The sequence below is a fragment of the Desmodus rotundus genome, chromosome 1 (assembly GCF_022682495.2).
Source record: "Desmodus rotundus isolate HL8 chromosome 1, HLdesRot8A.1, whole genome shotgun sequence".
In the NCBI taxonomy this organism is placed as follows: Eukaryota; Metazoa; Chordata; class Mammalia; order Chiroptera; family Phyllostomidae; genus Desmodus; species Desmodus rotundus.
In genome coordinates this window covers 89,074,760-89,093,841 of record NC_071387.1, presented here as the reverse complement: position 1 = coordinate 89,093,841, position 19,082 = coordinate 89,074,760, and the positions used below count along the sequence as shown (strand labels likewise).

Here is a 19,082-nt window from a genome sequence, read left to right as displayed (position 1 = left end):
AGCTATGTATCTGTTTAAGGTATAGTCAGAAAATAGAAATCATACTAGATAACTGAAAGGGTAGGAAAATTCTAACATATCAGGTAATAACAGCAGACTGCAGCTACAAGCCCTATGACTAATGGAACAAAAACAAGAGTTTGGAATTACTAAAAATCATAAACTTAAGTGAGAGATCCCATGGGGCTGAAAACCAAACTTCTGAGGAGGCTGCACAAGTCAGCTAGTGCTCTGTTTCAGAGCATGAAAAAATGATCCTTTGGGACTGGGACCTAGACTTCTGAGCAGCTCCATTTGCCTAGTGCTGGTTATCTTTGAGAGGGTGTGATGAGGATGATTTGAAAAACACTGGACAATCTGCAAACTTTATTTGGCTACTATCATGGGAAGAAAATGCTACTGCCAAAAAAAGAAAATATTGCTGGGCTGTCATTTACAGGAACTACAGGCAGACAGAAAGCCAACAGGAAAGATCACATCTCTTCCCCCAGAGTCTCATATAGAGGTGACTGAAAGAGCAGAAATGTAGCTACAGCATCAAAGAATGTCAAGAATAGATTTATATTCTACAGGAGACTTACTAACAAGTATGCTACCTTGTGCATAAAAAGGAAAAAGAGGTATATATACATATGTAATTTATACTATATAGTATATATTAACTTAAAAGTATATATCACCATACATTTATATATAATACCTGTGTAATTATAATATCAAAACATTTATCTTTGGATGGATTGCAAAGGAAGTTGAAGACATCAGTATACTTCCACAATAATACTTTAGTATTTACTAGAATCTAGTACTTTATAGTTCTTATTTGAGGTAAAATTTACATACAATAAAATGCACAAATCTTTTTTAACTCTTTATTAATTTTTTTCAATTACAGTTTGCATTCAATATCATTTTGATTTAGTTTCAGGTATAGAAAAGAGTGCAGCCACTATGGAAAACAGTATGGAATTTCCTCAGAAAAATGTACAAATCTTAACTGTACATCTGTTTAACTGTACATGAGTTTTGACAAATGAAGTTTTTATAATCCAAACCACTTACAAGATGAATAATGCCCTCATCCCAGAAAGTTCTCTCATGATCTTTTCCAGTTGATACATTACATTCCCTCAGAGACAAAATTTTTCTGATTTCACCATAGATTAATATTGCCTGTTGTAGATTTCACATAAATGAAAACTCACAAGTATTGTACTCTTTTTCATAAGGCTTCTTTTCATTTAGAAAGATGCTTCTGAGGTTTTTTGCCAGTGAGCAATATTCCAAAGTATAAATATAACAGAGGGCATTAATTTTCTGGTTGATGTATACCTGACTGTTTCCAATATTTGGCTATTATGAATATTGCAAAATTCTCTTTGTGAAAATATGTTTCCCTTTCTTTAGGGTAAATTCATAGGAGTGCAACTAGTGAATCATATAGGGTAGATATGTGTTTAGTTTTGTTTGAACAAACAAATGATAGACATTTTTCTAAGGTGATCATACTACTTTACAATCTCACCAACAGTGGCTTCTCATCCTCACCAACATTTGGTACTGTCAGACTGTAATTTTAACCTTTCTAGTGAAGGGTAGAAGTATGTCATTGTGGCTTAAATTTGCATTTTCCTGATGTATAATGATAATAGTTTTTCATGGTTTTTTTGTTAGAAAATTCTCTTTTAAAAAATGTATTGTTATTCAAATACAGTTGTCTACATTTTCACCCTACCATGGCCCCCCACCCCACCAATCCCCTGCCTGAAACCAGTTTCGGTTTCAGGAATCTAGTTCAAATATTTGGAGACACAAGCACAGTCAATCAGTGATAAGAATGAAACGTGAAATGGCACTGAAGATACTTTGAGCCAATGTATATTGTTGATCCTCAATCCATATCACCATATGGATAATTCTGACTCAGTAAATGGAAGGAAGTTGACACAGAAGAACACAGTCATGAAAGGATGGGACACACAGAAATAACATGTACTATTCCATTAGTGGTTTTATTAATCTTGCCTTCTACTGACAAGTATCTGTATTCTAAACACAGAATTTGTCTCAATGTCTACATATTATAAATTGACCATTTATTCCCACCAGAGTCAGGATATACTGTCTATAACATCTCCAAAGGAGATACCAAATTCAAACCACTGTCATTCTCTCTCCTTCCCGTTGGCTATGCTATCATCGGATTTTCAATGCCAACGAATTTCTTAATTCTCAATCAGTGGGGACGAACCTCAGCGTTTTCCCTAGAGATTTATGAAAAAAATTACATTCTGTGTTTCATTCAAATAAAGAGGATTTTTTCCATGTCTGGTTTTCTGAAGATGCATCTGTATTAGGCTTATTTATTGTACCATGCTTTGAAGAGCTAGAAGCATTGCTTGAATATTCAAAGTTTGTCATAAATCTAAGGCCCCGTGTATGAAAGATGCAATCCTTGTCTTATCTGCATCATGCAGTAATTAAGATTAAGGTTACTCAGATCTGGATTCATATTCTTGCTCTACTGTATATGAGTAGTTTCACCTTGGAAAAAATTAGTTTATTCATTTATAAAATGGGGTTAGTTATATCAAATTCATTAAAATTCCAGAAACTGAAAGGGCAATTGTTAGAAAACTTTACATAAAACTTTCTCACCTGAAGTGGCAGAGGGTCATTGCTGTTTTTGAAGTCATTGTCAAAAATAATGGCAGCCAGCACTTTGTGAGATCTGTAGTCATATTTCACATACCTCTCAAACTCAGTTTCTGAAGAAAAGCCTTGCACTGTAGAGCGGGAAAATTATTCACCTAAGTAAGATTGTCTGAGAGGAGAGGCACTACTTTACATAGACAAAAGCCTGTCTAAATACTATAAATTTTTACACACAGTTTCTCAAATATTGTAATCAAAAGCACTTAATGAGTATTTAGGGTTCACAACAATTTAGGTTTTTTATAAGGTTCTACTACAGCTTTATATAATAATCATTATAAAACATATATAAAGTAACTTATCAGGAAAAGACAAATCATTATCACAATGAGATATCACTTCACATCCATTGAGATGGCTATGATAAAAAGGACAGATGATAACAAGTGCTGGTAAGGGTGTTGAAAAGTTGAACCAGAATTTAAATGGTACAACAAGTTAGGTAAGCCTGGCAGTCCCTCAAAAAGTCAAACATAGAGTTACCATATGAGGTGCTCATTCTACTCCTAGGTATATACTAAAGAGAAGTATAAATACATGTCTACATAAAACTAAAAGATGCCTATTCACAGAAGTATCATTTATAATGGCCCAAAGATGGAACAACCCACCAACTTAACAAAGGATATGCCATCTAATGCAGGATGTCCATGCAATGGGATATTATTTAGCAATGAAAAGGAATGAGGCAATGATACATGCTACAACATGGATGAACTTTGAAAACATACTAAGTGAAAGAAGCCAGTCACAAAAGATTACATATGGCATTTATACAAAATCTATATAAAGGGTTTGTATATAAACCATTTATATAAAAGGTTTATAATAGGGTTAAGGGTTTACAGGAACAACTATAAAGGACACATGGACAAAAACAAGGGGGGTGGAAACAGGGGAGGGAGGTGGGGATGGTTGGGGTGGTGGGGAGGGGTGGGGGGGAAAAGGCAGAAAACTATACTTGAACAACAATAAAATTCAAAAGTACTTAATAAAAGAATTAAATAAATAAAAGATTTAAAGTAGGCAATTCTATAGGGACGGAAAATAGCTTAGTGTTTTCCTGATCCTGGGGAAGACAGGAAATTGTGGTGTCATGACTGAAGGTTACTGGACTTATTTTTGGTGATAAAAATGCTCTAAAACTGATTGTGGTCATGGTTGCACAACTCTGGAAATATGTTAAAAGCCAATAAATTATTATATACTTAAAATGAGTGAATGTATGGTATGTGCATTAAAACAGCTTTTTAAAAACAACTTAAGATAGCCCTGACCAATGCAGCTCAGTTGGTTGGATGTTGTCCTGCAAAGTGAAAGGTCGATGATTCAATTTCCAGTCAGGGCACATGCCTAGGTTGTGGGTTTGGTCCAGGTTGGGGTGCGTGTAATAAGCAACCAATGGATGTTTTTATCCCTCTTTCTCTCTCCCTTCCCCTCCCGTTAAGAAAAAAAAATAAGATAAATCAATGGTTGGAGATCACTTCAAACTGCTTTTAAAAAACAACAATTTTATCGCTTGCTAGATGTATGGAGATGGCAGAGGAAGGAGTCAGTAAAGATAGATCCGAAGAAATTTACTACTCTAAAAAAGAGAGAAAAAATTGGAAAGAAGTTGAAGAGCACTTCAAAGACCACTGGGACAATGCAAAACGTCTAGTATTGATATTATCATAGTTCTAGGAGAAGAAAAATAAGGTCATGTTGAAAAACAACTTTTAGAAATAAATGTTGAAAATTCTCCAAATTTGGTGAAAGAAACTTACAGATTCTAAAGGCTCAGTGAACTATATACTAGAATAAACCAAAATAAATCCATGATCAGATTCATCATAATCAAACTTTTGACAAGAAACAAAATATTTTAAAAGCAACTGAAAAGAAATGACACATTGTCTGTAAGAAAGCAAGGACTGAAATGACTGACGAATTTTCCCCTGAGGCCAAGGAGGTCAGAAGAAAGTGGCAAATATTTTTTAAATGTTGAAAAGAAACAACTGTCAATCCAAAATTCTATACCAAATGAAAACATCCTCAAGATCATAAAGTTAAAATAAATGCATTCTCAGATGAAGGAAAACAACAGAATTCATTGCTAGTAGGCCTGCTGTTAAGAAATTATTAAAGGAAGTTCTTTAGAAAGAAATGACATGATATTAAAAGAAAACCTGGAACTTCGAGAATGAAGGAAGAGCAACAGCTATGGTAAATATTTGGGTAAATAGTTTTCTTAAGTTTTTAATTATATGTGTGTGAATTATACTTTTCCTGGTGAAGTTTTCAACTTACGTAGATTTGAAAACTACAACATAAAGAGAAAAATATAAAGGGAACTATATACTGGTAATCATTTGACATTATGATATACTGGTAAAATATTACTTCTAACTAGAGTGTGAAAATTAAGTATGCATATTTTGACTCCAAGAGCAACCACTAATAATAGTATATATTAGAAATTCAGTTTATCCATTTTTTTCCTTCATGGATAATCCATCTGTTGTCATGTCTGAGAATTCTTCAACTAACTCCTAAGTTATAAAAATTTTTTCTCTCCAAATGTTTTATCACTTTGGGATCCAATTCATTTTGATGCAATTTTTACATAAGGTGTGGTTTTATTATTTTATCTATTGATGTCCAACTGTTCAGCACATTTGTTGAAAAGATTATTCTTCCACTGAATTCTTTTGTACCATTACAAAATAATATTTTGACTTATTTGTGTAGGTCTGTCTCTAGGTTCTTTGATCTACATGTCTATCCCTACACCAATAGCACTTATAACTACAATATAAGTCTTAAAATTGAGGGGTGTAATTCCTTCAACTTTATTCTTTCTTTCTAAAATGTTTTAGCTCTATCAAAAAACAATTTAAGAATAAGTTTTACAGAAAACCTTAATTTCTAACCTTTTATACTGATGTTTAAATTCCTCTTCATATTCTCAGTGATCTCTTTTACCACATTAATATTAGAAGGCACGTAAATCAATTCCCACTCTTCAGGATTTTTGAGGAAAGAAGGCAGACTACTGATGGGTTGAGGATTAAAATTGTGAGATCCAATAACATTTATATTAGTAAGCGCACGGAATAGCAAAAGCAACATTGGAAACACCAATGCTGTTAAGACTTCCAATATTAAATTAATGAACTGCCTTCTCTAGAAGAGGAACAAAAAGATGGTGTTAATTAACTTAGGAATACACATTCAATGCCAATGGATAGCTCTATTATATTAAGCTTCTGCTAATTCACTCTGGAAAAGCCAGTGTTTCCTGGACTCTATTTTACCATCTCTCCTTTCCACTACCAACCTTCTTTTAAGTCAGACTATACTATTAATTAAGTTTTATAGATATGTAAGAGCTACCTACAGACATGAAATTGATATTTCAAACACACACACATCCTGAACGCAACAAATGGGCATTTACTTTTCATTAGTGCTTTTACCTACCTTTATAGTAAAATTTTTCCAGAGAAGCACTGCAAACTGGTTGAATGTCAACAAATCCATTCTTGTACAAAGAGTGTACATTCAACTCCAGGTATGGAGAAGAGGTTTTGTAATATTAAGTTACCTAATAATGTAAAGATCAAGCAAATAACAGTATTACTTCTTTCTCTTAATTTTCTCTGTATTTGGATTTAAAGATTGACAGCAAGAATAACTACGTATTTGAAATAAAGACAACTATATCATTTCTATTTTTCTATTAATACACTTAGTATCTAATAAAGTTCCAACATGTTTAAAACACAATATAATAGATAAAGAAATAACATAAGATGTGGTTCTATTTATCCAGAATCTGACTTTTCCTTTTCCTGTTCCAGTTTCCAGGACCACATAGCTTCACAGGTAAATTGTACCAAATATTTAAATAAGAATTAATAACAATATTTATTATTATCTCCCAAATGTTGTAGAGAAGGCAACACTTCCAAACTCATTTTAGGTGGTCACCATTAAGTAGCTTGATATCCAGAAAAGAAACAACAGGTCACTACCCCTGATAAACAAAGATAAAAATTCCTCAAAAAATTCAAACCGACTTCAACAGTACACTAAAGGAATAACATATCATGATCAAGTAAAATTTATGTCTGGGATGCAAGGATGATTCAGTATATGAAAATCATTAAATGTGATATAACATTAATAGAATGAAGGATAAAAGTCATATGATCATCTCAATAGATACAGAAAAAGCATTCACCTTTTCATAATAAAAACACTCAACAAATTAGATATACAAGGAAGTTTCCTCAAATGATAAAGGTCATACATAAGAAGCCCACAATGACATCATATTCAACAGTGAAAAACTGAAAGCTTTTTCCTCATAGATCTCAAGCAAGGCAAAGATGCCCATACTTGTCATTTCTATTCAATAGTTCTGGAAGTCCTGATGAGAATAATAATTCAAGATAATGAAATAAAATACACCCAAATCAGAAAGAAATACATAAAAATGTCTCTGCTCAGAGGTGGCATAATCTTATATACATAAAACCCTTAAGATTCCACAAAAAACCTGTTAGAACTAATAAAACTAACAGAACTAATTAAATGAATTAAGCAAACTTGTAGGTCACAAAATCAACACAGAAAAATAAGTTGAGTTTCTACAGACTAATATCATAAATAAAAATGAAATTAAGAAAACAATCCCATTTACACTAGCGCAAAAAGCAATAAAATATTTAGAAGTAAACTTAACCGAAAAGGTAAAAGATCTGTACATGGAAAATTATAAAACTGAGTTCTGGCCAAGATGGAGGCATAGGCAGAAACCCTTCCTTGCACAACCAAATGAGGATAACAACCAATCTAAAATCAATAAACAACCAGAAGTGCCAGAAAATCAAACTACATGGAGCTCCAACAACCAAGGAATTAAAGAAACAGTCAAACACAACAACCAGACTGGTAAGAACCTGTGGTGAGGTGGCGGACCGTGAGGGTGGCGGGGCTGCCTGAATGAGGAACTAAGACTCAGAACTGACTGTGAACTACAGTGGTTGCTGCAGTGGGAGAAACCTGCAGTCTCACATGAGAGTTAGTTGGAAAGTGGGCTAGAGCCGAGGAGGCAAGCTGCATTGTTCCCTCTCTGGCCCCTCCCACACAGGCAGTGCCACAGCACAGCAAGGAGGGTTGCCCTGCCTTGGTGAAAACCTAAGGCCCTACCCCTTACAACTTAACAGGTACACCAAGACAAAGAAATAAGGCCCAAACGAAAGAACAGAGCAAAGCTTCAGAAAGAGAGCTAAGTGATGAGGAGATAGCCAATCTATCTGATGGAGAATGTAAAGCCCGGTAATCAAAATGCTCACAGAACTGATTGAGCTTGGTTGAAAAACGAAACACAAATGAAAGATACCCAAAATGAAATAAAACGAAATATTCAGGGAACCAAGAGTGAAGGGAAGGAAACTGGGACTCAAAGCAATGATTTGGAACAAAAGGAAGAAATATACATCCAACTGGAACAAAATGAAGAAACAAGAACCCCCCCAAAATGAAAAGAGGCTGAGGAATATCTAGGACAACCAGAAACGTTCCAATATCTGAATTATAGGGGTGGCAGAAGGAGAAGAAAAACAGCGAGAATTGAAAAGTTATTTGAAGAAATAATGAAGGAAAACTTCCCAGTCTCATGAAGGAAATAAGACTTCTAGAAAGCCCAGGAAGCCCAGAGAGTCCCAAAGAAGTTGGACCCAAAGAAGAACATACTAAGGGACATCATCATTACGTTACCCAAGATTAAAGACAAAGAGAGAATCTTAAAAGCAGCAAGAGAAAAGGAGACAGTTACCTCCAAAGGAGTTCCCATAAGGCTATCAGCTGATTTCTCAAAAAAACCTCGCAGGCAAGAAGGGGTTGGAAAGAAGTATTTGAAGTCATGAAAGGCAAGGATCTACATCCAAGTCTGCTCTATCCAGCAAAGCTTTCATTTAGAATGGAGGGGCAGATAAGTGCTTCCCAGATAAGGTCAAGTTAAAGGAGTTCCTCATCACCAAGCTATTATTATATGAAATGTTAAAGGGACTTATCTAAGAAAAAGAAGATCAAAAATATGAACAGTAAATGATAACAAACTCAGAACTATGAATAACTGAACCTAAAAAAAAAAAAAGCAAAAACAAACTAAGCAAACAACTAGAACAGGAAAAGAATCACAGAAATAGATATCACATGGATCGTTGTCAGTGGGGAGGGGAAGGGAGTAAAAGGGGGGAAAAGGTACAGGGAATAAGAAGCATAAATGGTAGGTACAAAATAGACAGGGGGAGGTTAAGAATAGTATGGGAAATGGAAAAGCCAAAGAACTTATATGTATGACCCATGGACATGAACTAATGGGGGGGATGCTGGAGGGAATGGGGGTAATGGGTTAAAGGGGAGAAAAAAAGAATGGGACAACACTCATAATTAATGAAATATACTTAAAAAATAAAATAAGATGTATTGAAAGTAGAAAAAATATAATCGATGAATAGTATCCATATTGACAATAAAAAAGCCATAATGGCTATCATATATTTATAGTAATTAATTTGAATAATCAATTTTTGTACATAAGTTTAAATGGTATTGACAGTTTATTACTTTCTATGTAAGTGTCCCTTGTGAGATTTTCATTGATTAGTTCAGACATGCTTGCCTTTATCTTTCTTCTCATAGACAATTCTATGGTTGTTAAATATAGAAAACTTCTAGATAAATTTTTCATAGCAAACCTATTGCTTTTCATGCATTAAACAATGTAATTGCTTAAACAAAAAATATGTAGAGGCAAATGAGTATGACAACACAACATCAAACATTTTGGTATACAGTAAAGCAGTAATAATAGGGAATTTATATCATTACAGGCCTCTGTCAAAACAATAAAAACCCCAAGTAAACAACCGAATATAATATTATAGCTTGAACTAGAAAAAGAACAAAGCAGTCCAAAGTCAGCAGAAGTAAGGACATAAATATTAGAGCAGAATTAAATGATATAGAAAACAAAAGTATTATACAAATTTGATGCAATAATGAGCTGGTACTTTGAAAAGATTCATAAAATTGACAAACCTCTGTCTGGAGTCACTAAGGAAAAAAGAAAAGGTTCAAATAAAATCAGAAATGAAAGATGAGAAGTTACCACAGACACCACAGATAAACAAAGGATCATACAGGAAAACTGTGAAAGACTATATGTCACCAAATTCAATAACCTAGAAGAAATGGTGAAGTTCCTGAAAATATATAACTTTCCTAAAATGAATCACTAAGAACTGGAAAATCTAGATTGACCAACTAACAGTGAGGAAATTGAAACAACCATCAAAATCTCCTAAAAAAGTAAAAACCAGAAGCAGATATCTTCACTAGTGAATTCTATCAAATATTCAAAGATTTAATATCCTTCCTTGTCAAATTCTTCCAGAGAAGTAAAGAAAAGGCAATAGAACCTAACACATTTAATGAGGCCAGCATAATACACACCAAAACCTGGCAAACATAACACACAAAAAGAAAACTACAGACCAGTATCTCTGATGAAAGCAGATGTAAAAATTCTAAATGAAATACAAACAAATCAAATTCAACAATACATTAAAAAATAACATATCACAAAATGGGGCTCATTACAGGGACATTAAGGTGGTTCGACATATGCAAACTGGTCAGTGTAATACACCACATTAACAAAATAAAGGTCAAAAATCATAATGATAACTTCAATAGATGCAGAAAAAGCATTCAACAAGATACAATATCCATTTATGATTAAAACACTCAATAAAATGAGTATAGAAAGAAAGTTCTTCAAAATAATAAAGGCTATATATGACAAACCTTCAGCTAATATCATACTCAATGGTGAACAACTGAAAGCTTTTCCTATAAGGAACAAGACAGGGATGTCCTGTTTTTTCCAACATAGTACAGGAAGTCATAGCCAGAGCAATCAGGCAAGAGAAAGAAATAAAAGGCATATGAAATAAGAATGAAGAAGTACCACTTTTTGCAGATTACATGATTCTTTACATAGAACACCCTAAAGACTCCACTAAACTATTAAAAACAATAAGTAAATACAGTAAAGTTGTTAATAAAATCAATGTACAAAAATCTATTGCATTCCCATATGCTAACAATGAAATTTCAGAAAAAGAAATAGAAAAAACAATTCCTTTTGCAATTGCAACAAAAATTAAATACCTAGGAATAAATATACCAAAGGATGTGAAGGATCTATACATTGTAAACTACAAAACATTTTTCAAAGAGTTGAAAAATGTATAAAGAAATAGAAAATATTCCATGTTTATGGATTGGAAAAATCAACATAGTTAAAATGTCCATATCACTTAAAGCAATATACAGACTTAATACAATCCCCATCAAAATCCCAAAGATATTTTATAAAGAAATAGAAAAAACAATCATTAGATTTATATGTGACTACAAAAGACCCCAAATAGCCAAAGAAATCCTGAGAAAAAAGAATGAAGTTGTCCTGGCTGGTGAAGCTCAGTGGATTGAGGGTGGGCCTGAGAACCAAAGGGTCACCAATTAGATTCCCAGTCAGGGCACATGCCTGGGCTGTGGGCCAGGTCCCCAATAGGGGGTGTGCAAGAGGCAACCACACATTGATGTTTCTCTCCATCTCTTTCTCCTTCCCTTCCCCTCTGTCTAAACACAAATAAATTAAAATTTTTAAGAAGACTGAAGTCAAAGGTATCATACTCCCTGCCTTCAAACTATACTATAAAGTGATGATAATCAAAACAGCATGGTATTGGCATGAAAAGACACACACAGACCAATGGAACAAAACTGAGAGCCCAGAAATAAACTCACAATATATTGGCACATAATGTTATATAAAAAAACCCAAAATGTACAATGAAGAAAAGAAAGCCTCTTCAATAAATGGTGCTGGGAAAATTAGAAAGCCACAAGCAAAAAAGTGAAATTAGACTATAGTTTGTACCCATTTATACAAATTAACTCAAATGGATCAAAAACCTAAATATAAAATCTGAAAAAATAAATTACAAAGAAAGAAACTTTGACATACCTGAGTCTGTCAGAGGCACCTGCAGGCTGCCGCCATGACTTTGAGAGACATTTTGCTTTTGGGGGAGGTGGTATGTGCTTAAAACCAGACAGTGACTCAGTGCTGCAGTGTGGGTACTACATGGAGACTTTTTAAAGAGGAGCTGGCTCTGGCTGGTGTGGCACAGTGGATTGAGTGCTGCCCTGTGAACCAAAGAGTTGCCGATTCGATTCCCAGTTAGGGCACATGCCTGGGTTACAGTTGGGGGCATACGAGAGGCAACCACACATTGATGTTTCTCTCCCTCTGTTTCTCTGTGCCTCCCCCTCCCTCTAAAAACAAATAAATTAAAATCTTTTAAAAAATTAATAAAGAGGAGCTGAAACATGGTTGGGTAGGACCCTCCATGCAGCTGCTCTGCCAGCAGAGACCAGATTGAAAGCACAGTTACAGAGAGAAATCTAGCAGAATGGGCAAAGGGCTTCTCTTGGATCCATTCTGAACCTCTTTCAGCCACACCAAGACACACTAGATTTATGGGTTCTTTCCTTCTGAGACCAGCTGTATAGAGAGATCAGAGACTGGCACAACATGGGGGGTGGGGAAGGCCAAAACATTGATCTTAAGAGCAGACTGAGGAAGAAAACCAGTTTCCCCAGTCTCAAGTCTGCAAGAAGCACTCTCCACACTCCTGCCCCAGCACAAGCCTAATCAGCTGCTGCTGAAGTGTCTGTGGAGAGGAAGCCTGCAGAAGAGGAAAATTGCTTTTTGACCCATTCTCAACTTTTCTCAGCTGCATCAAGCTATGTTAGATCTCTGGGTCCAGTCTCACTAAATCCATCTGGGCAGAGAAATCAGCAAGTTGTGCAATGAGGGGTCCGCTGGGCCCTTCCCAGATAGCTAACAAACAACCCAGGGGCTGTGCAGAACAGAGAAGTCTTTACTGTGTCTCAGGCAAAGTCAGTGGGCTGGGTGTTATATGGGTAACAGTTGAACACCTGAGATTCTTTGCAGCCAGGAAGAACCTCCTATACTCCCACCCACACAGAGTACAAATTGCTGGGAAGGGGCAGGTGTGCCTACACCCTTCCTGCAGAACCGCAGACACCATATCCAGTGGGGAAACTCTGCAGAACAGTCTTGCCAAGTTTAAGATCCCCTCACTGGGTGCATTTCCACAGGGGAAAGAAAGAGAAATTCCAAAAGGGGCCTTTCTGAACTGTTCTCAACCTTACAAGCCATTTGGGTTACCATTCCACTGAAACCAGCTGGGCAGAAAAAACAGTAATAGGTGCAATGAGAGATATTCAGGGACCCACCCAGCCTCGACTCTTATACAGAGCTGCCATCAGTGACAAGCAGGAAAGAGATGACCATTTTACAGAGATTGGCTCCTCACATAAAACAGACAGCTAGCTCATCATCAACTACACATTACTGGAAATAATCCACTATAGACCAAGACACGTGGCGCAGGAGCAGGGGAACACACCCAATATCTTCCCTCAAATCTGAATAGCACCTCCCAGGGGAGATCCAGAGATGCCATCTTCCCAATCACACCAGAAGCCCTCTCAGAAACAGACGGGTCAGTGGCAAGGCCAAGACTAACAGAAGGATCACAGACAGAGGCAGGTAGAAGTGGTACCCATGGTGCTTTCAGACATTAGGTGACCCATCCTTAGGTCTCATGCTGAATAAAAGCTAGAAGTGCAGAGCAGTGAGGTACACTCTGGACATAGCCCTCATAAAGCCTGAAGGAGGCAGCCACAGACTGTGGATCACTTGTAGCATTGAACACGCTGCCTAGAGCAGATGGGGACAGCATCTGACATTACCAGAGATGAACCCAAAAGGAGAAGCTAGCAGGTAGGCCTAAACTCTCCTGATATAAATTCAACCTTGTTCTTTCTCATTATTTGTGTTATTTTTTTCTTTTGCATAGCTTTTTAACACCTTTTCTCCTAAATTTTGCACCTATTTTCACTATTTTCACTTCAGATTTCCTATTTTACTCTTCCCTTTTCTTACGCCATGTTGCCTTCTTCCTTCCCTTTTTTTCACTTTAAATTTTACTTTTCCCCTTTCACCATCTTTCTATTTCTTAATCTTATTTCTCCTCAATCTTTTCAAAGTCATTTTTCTTTCCTTTAGTCATCTCATATTTTCTCTTTCTTAGAATATTCCCGTGGTCGGGAATATGGCGGCGAGATAGGTGGGAGCGGAGTCAACTAACCCTCAACACCAGTGAAATACCTAGCTGATCTGAGGAGCAGAGCAAACAGCCAATGGTATTCCAGCATATATGAATCGGAGACCAAAGATAGAGGACATTGAAAGATCTGACGGTTAAGAAGAGTGCTTAAAGACAATAAGGTCCCTGGGACCTGCACAGGGACCAGGGTGGCTGAAGCCCTGGGCCGGGAGCAGGGTCTGCTGCAGGATTCTTGGAAGAGAGCCAGGCTGAGCTGTGAGCAGCCAGGTGCTTGTTTGGACCAGGGGGGCTTGAATAGGAAGAATTTCTCAAAAAGAAAAAGAAAATAGAGGCACTCAGTGGCTAGTTAGAGAACTCTCCACAGCAGCCATGGCCTCTGCCACCCCTCCCCCCTCAGCCCCTGGATTGTAAACACTGGATAAGCAGCCCCAACGCTCAATGGAAGCCTGGTTGTGAGCACCCGGATTAGTGGACTGGGGGCCCACACCTGAAACCCCGGCAGGGCGCCCTCACCTGAAACCTCGGGTGAGTGTACACCAGGACCAGAGGCTACCTGCCCCACACATGGGCCCAAGGCGGCAGAACGGATGGCCGCGCAAGTCAGGCCCAAACAGGCTGGACGAGCAGGCCGCACGCCACTCAGAACCAGAGAAGCGGACCAGCCAGCAGAACGTGACCCAGGCCCAAAGCAGCCAGTCTGTCTGCGAGGGACCACACCTAAAAGCACCAGTTCTGACCAACTCCTACCTAGCCCCTGCGCACAGAGCCCTACAGGGCCTGCTGGCTCTCTAGGACGAAGGCAGAACACCCAGCAGAGGGGAGGTGCACGGCTAGGGGAGACTGCATTCCCGGGAAAGACTCGACCCAGTAGGGGGCTGAACTACCCCATAGCAGCACCGAGAGCCCCTGGCATCTAAGACAGAAAAGAGCAAGAAGGGGGAGTGTGAGTTGCCCCTAATTGGTGCATCTCAAGGACAGCACAATAGTTGAACTAAAGGCCTAGTGGGGAACAGAAGGACCCTGAGGAACTAGACTGGAGGCTGAACAACACGGAAGAGTGTGGCTCAGGAAGGGAGAAAAGTGAGATCAATCCTTCCAACCACCCCCTCCCATTCCACAGAAAGGAAGACCAGCAGAACTAACCTGACCTGTTTAAAGCCAGCAGAAGACTTTTTTTTTCTTTCCACCTTTCCCCCTGAATTCCTTCTTCCTTTCTGTCCTTCTTTCTTTTTCTCTTCCTTCTTCCTTCCATCCTTTACCTTTTTTATTCCTTCTTCCTGCTTTCTTTTATTTATTCTGTTGTTTTTTGTTAAAATTCCTTCTTATCTTGCCTCTGATCTTTCTTCATTCCTTCTTCCTTCCTTCCTTTCCTTTTCTATTCCCTTTTTCCCTCCTTCCCTTCTTTTTTTTTCTTCTCCCAAGCCCCCGCCCCGCCCTTTCTCTTTTTCCCACAGGCGAGACAATAAAACCTGGAGTGCTGAAAAGACCAGAGTTAGACCATGTTACACCCAAAAACATCAGCTCAAGACCAGTGAGCACAGGAGATTAAGAAGACAGCACCACTGAATCCCACTGGCATTCTACCATAGAAGTTCATACCATAAACCCAGGGAGTCAGAATAGATCAATTTAAGAAGAAGAGGCTAAAAAGAAGAGTCTCACAAACAATGGGAAGACAAAGAAACAATCCCCAAATGAAAGGAAAGGAGAAAGCCTCAGAAAGAATGCTAACTGACAAAGAGGCAACTCAACTATCAGATAATGAATTTAAAGCAATGGTTATCAAGAAGCTCACTGAGCTCACAGAGAACTACCAGAAACTACAGGGAAACTACAATGAACTCACTGCAAACTATATCAACATGAAAAAGGAAATAGAAACTATCAATAAGGGTCAAGAGGAAATGAAGGATAGAATTTCTGAATTGAAGAACACAGTAGAAGGAATGAAAAGCAGACTTGATGAAGCAGAGAATCGGATGAGCGAGGTGAAGGACAAAGTAGAAAAAAACACCCATAAAGAGCAAGAAAAGGAAAAGAGGCTCAGAAAGAATGAAGAGGGATTAAGAGAAATGCAGGACAACATGAAACGTAACAATATCTGTATAATGGGAATATAGGAAGGAGAAGAAGAAGAGCAAGGGATAGAAAACCTGTTTGAAAAAGTAATGATGGAAAATTTCCCTAATCTGATGAGGGAAAAAGTCACCCAAATCCAGGAAACAGAGAGAGTCCCAAGCAAGAGGAACCCAAAGAGGCTCACTGCAAGACACATCATAATTAAATGGCAAATTTCCAAGACAAAGAGAGGATCTTAAAGGCAGCAAGGGAGAAACAGGAAGTAACATACAAGGGAGCCCCAATAAGGTTAGCAACTGACTTCTCAATGGAAACGCTCCAAGCCAGAAGAGAATGGCAAAAAATATTCCAAGTAATGAGAACCAGAGGCCTGCAACCAAGGCTACTTTACCCAGCAAGGCTCTCAATCAAGATAGAAGGCCAAAAAAACAGCTTCCCAGACAAAAGACGTCTAAAAGAATACACCTCCACCAAACCAGCTCTGCAAGAGATGCTAAAGGGACTGCTTTAAGGAAAGGAAGGAAAAGAGAAAGAGAGAAGAACACAGGTAGGAAAAAATGGCAATGAATAACTACTTATATATAATAACCTTAAATGTAAATGGATTAAATGCTCCAATCAAAAGACATAGAATAGCTGAATGGATAAGAAAACATGACCCACACATATGCTGCCTACAAGAGACCCATCTCAGGACAAAAGACTTACACAGACTGAAAATGAAGGTCTGGAAACAAATTTTCCAAGCAAATGGACAGGAAAAAAAAGCGGGGGTAGCAATACTAATATCAAACAAAATAGACTTCCAAAGAAGGGCCATAAAGAGAGACCCAGAAGGTCACTTCATAATACTCAAAGGGAGAATCCACCAAGAAGACATACACACTGTACATATATAAATGCACCCAACATAGGGGCACCCAAATACATGAAGAAAATCTTGGAGGATTTCAAGAAAGATATTGACAGCAACACAATTATAGTAGGGGACTTTAACACCCCACTGTCAAAAATGGACAGGTCTTCCAAACAAAATATCAAGAAGGATATTGTGTCACTTAACAATACCCTAGAGGAAATGGACCTAACTGATATATATAGAGCTTATCATCCCAAAGAAGCAAAATACACATTCTTTTCAAGTGTCCATGGAACATTTTCAAAGATAGACCACATGATAGGACACAAAGCAAGCCTCAACAAGTTCAAGATTATTAAAACCATATCAAGCATTTTCTCTGACCACAAGGGACTGAAACTAGAAACCAACCCCAAAGGAAAAAAAGCAAAACCCTCAAAATCATGGAGACTTAATAGTATGCTATTAAAGAATGAATGGGTCAAGAACGAGCTTAGGGAAGAAATCAAAAACTTTCTGGAAACAAATGAAAATGAACTCACAACAACCCAAAACCTATGGGACACAGCAAAGGCAGTCCTGAGAGGGAAGTTCATAGCAATACAGGTCTACCTTAAAACGACAGAAACATTTCAAACAAACAACCTAACCCTATGCGTACAAGAACTGGAGGAACAACAACAAAAACAGCCCAGAGCAAGCAGAAGGAAGGAAATAACCAAGATCAGAGCAGAGTTAAATGACATAGAGACTAAAAGCACATTTCTAAGGATCAATGAATCCAGGAGCTGGTTCCCTGAAAAGAGAAACAAAATCAACAAGCCTTTAAGTAGGCTCATCAAGGAAAAAAGAGAGAGGATCCAAATAAACAGAATTAGAAATGAAAGAGGAGAGATTACAACTGATACCACAGAAATACAAAGGATTGTGAGAAATTACTATGAAGAACAGTGTGCCAAGAAATTTGAAGACCTAGGTGAAATGGACACATTTCTAGAAAAATATAACCTTCCAAAACTGAATGAAGAAGAAGCAGAAAACCTGAACAGACCAATAACAGCAGACGAAATTGAAGCAGTCATCAACAAACTCCCAACACACAAAAGCCCTGGACCACATGGTTTCACAGGAGAATTCTACAAAGCCTTTCAGGAAGAGCTAACCCCTATCCTTCACAGATTATTCGAAAAAACCCAGAATGATGGAAGACTCCCAAACTCTTTTTATGAAGCCAGCATTATCCTAATCCCAAAACCAGATAAAGACACAACGAAGAAAGAAAACTTCAGGCCAATATCGCTGATGAACATAGACGCTAAAATTCTCAACAAAATATTGGCAAACCGCGTCCAGCAATACATTAAAAAGATCATCTACCATGACCAAGTGGGATTCATCCCAAGGATGCAAGGATGGTACAATATTCGTAAATCAGTAAACATAATACATCACATAAAGAACAACAAAGACAAAAATCACATGATCATCTCAATAGATGGAGAAAAAGCATTTGATAAGATACAGCACCCATTTCTGATAAAAACACTCAGCAAAGTGGGAATAGAGGGAGCATTCCTCAACATAATAAAGGCCATATGTGAAACACCTATAGCCAACATCATACTCAATGGACAAAAACTTAGAGCTTTCCTACTAAGTTCAGGAACAAGACAAGGATGCTCTCTCTCACCACTCCTATTCAACATAGTATTGGAAGTCCTAGCCACAGCAATCAGAAAAGAGAAAGCAATAAAAGGCATCCAAATTGGAACGGAGGAAGAAATGAAACTCTCACTGTTTTCAGATGACATGATAGTGTACATGGAAAACCCTATAGACTCCACCAAAAAACTGCTCGACCTAATAAATGAATTTGGCAAAACAGCTGGATACAATGTCAATACTCAGAAATCAAAGGCATTCCTGTATACGAACAACGAAACTGCAGAAACAGAAATCAGGAAAAAAATCCCATTTGATATACCAACAAGAAAAATAAAGTACCTAGGAATAAACCTAACCAAGGAGGTAAAAGACCTGTACTCAGAAAACTACACAACACTGAAGAAAGGAATTAAGGAAGATACAAACAAATGGAAGCATGTACCATGCTCATGGATTGGAAGAATTCACATCATCAAAATGGC

General features: G+C 37.4%; 1 protein-coding gene across 1 annotated transcript in view; it reads right to left on the bottom strand.

Moving 5' to 3' along the window:
- LOC112304812 (phospholipid-transporting ATPase ABCA3-like) overlaps nucleotides 1–19,082 on the bottom strand; it is a 328,364-nt gene that overhangs the window by 297,401 nt on the left and 11,881 nt on the right. Inside the window, exons 3-5 of the mRNA XM_053925911.1 lie at nucleotides 6,178–6,301; nucleotides 5,628–5,880; nucleotides 2,659–2,786 (exon numbers count right to left, since the gene is read on the bottom strand). Coding sequence (XP_053781886.1) covers nucleotides 2,659–2,786; nucleotides 5,628–5,880; nucleotides 6,178–6,258 — 462 coding nt within the window. The 5' untranslated portion in view covers nucleotides 6,259–6,301. The remainder of the gene's footprint in view (nucleotides 1–2,658; nucleotides 2,787–5,627; nucleotides 5,881–6,177; nucleotides 6,302–19,082) is intronic.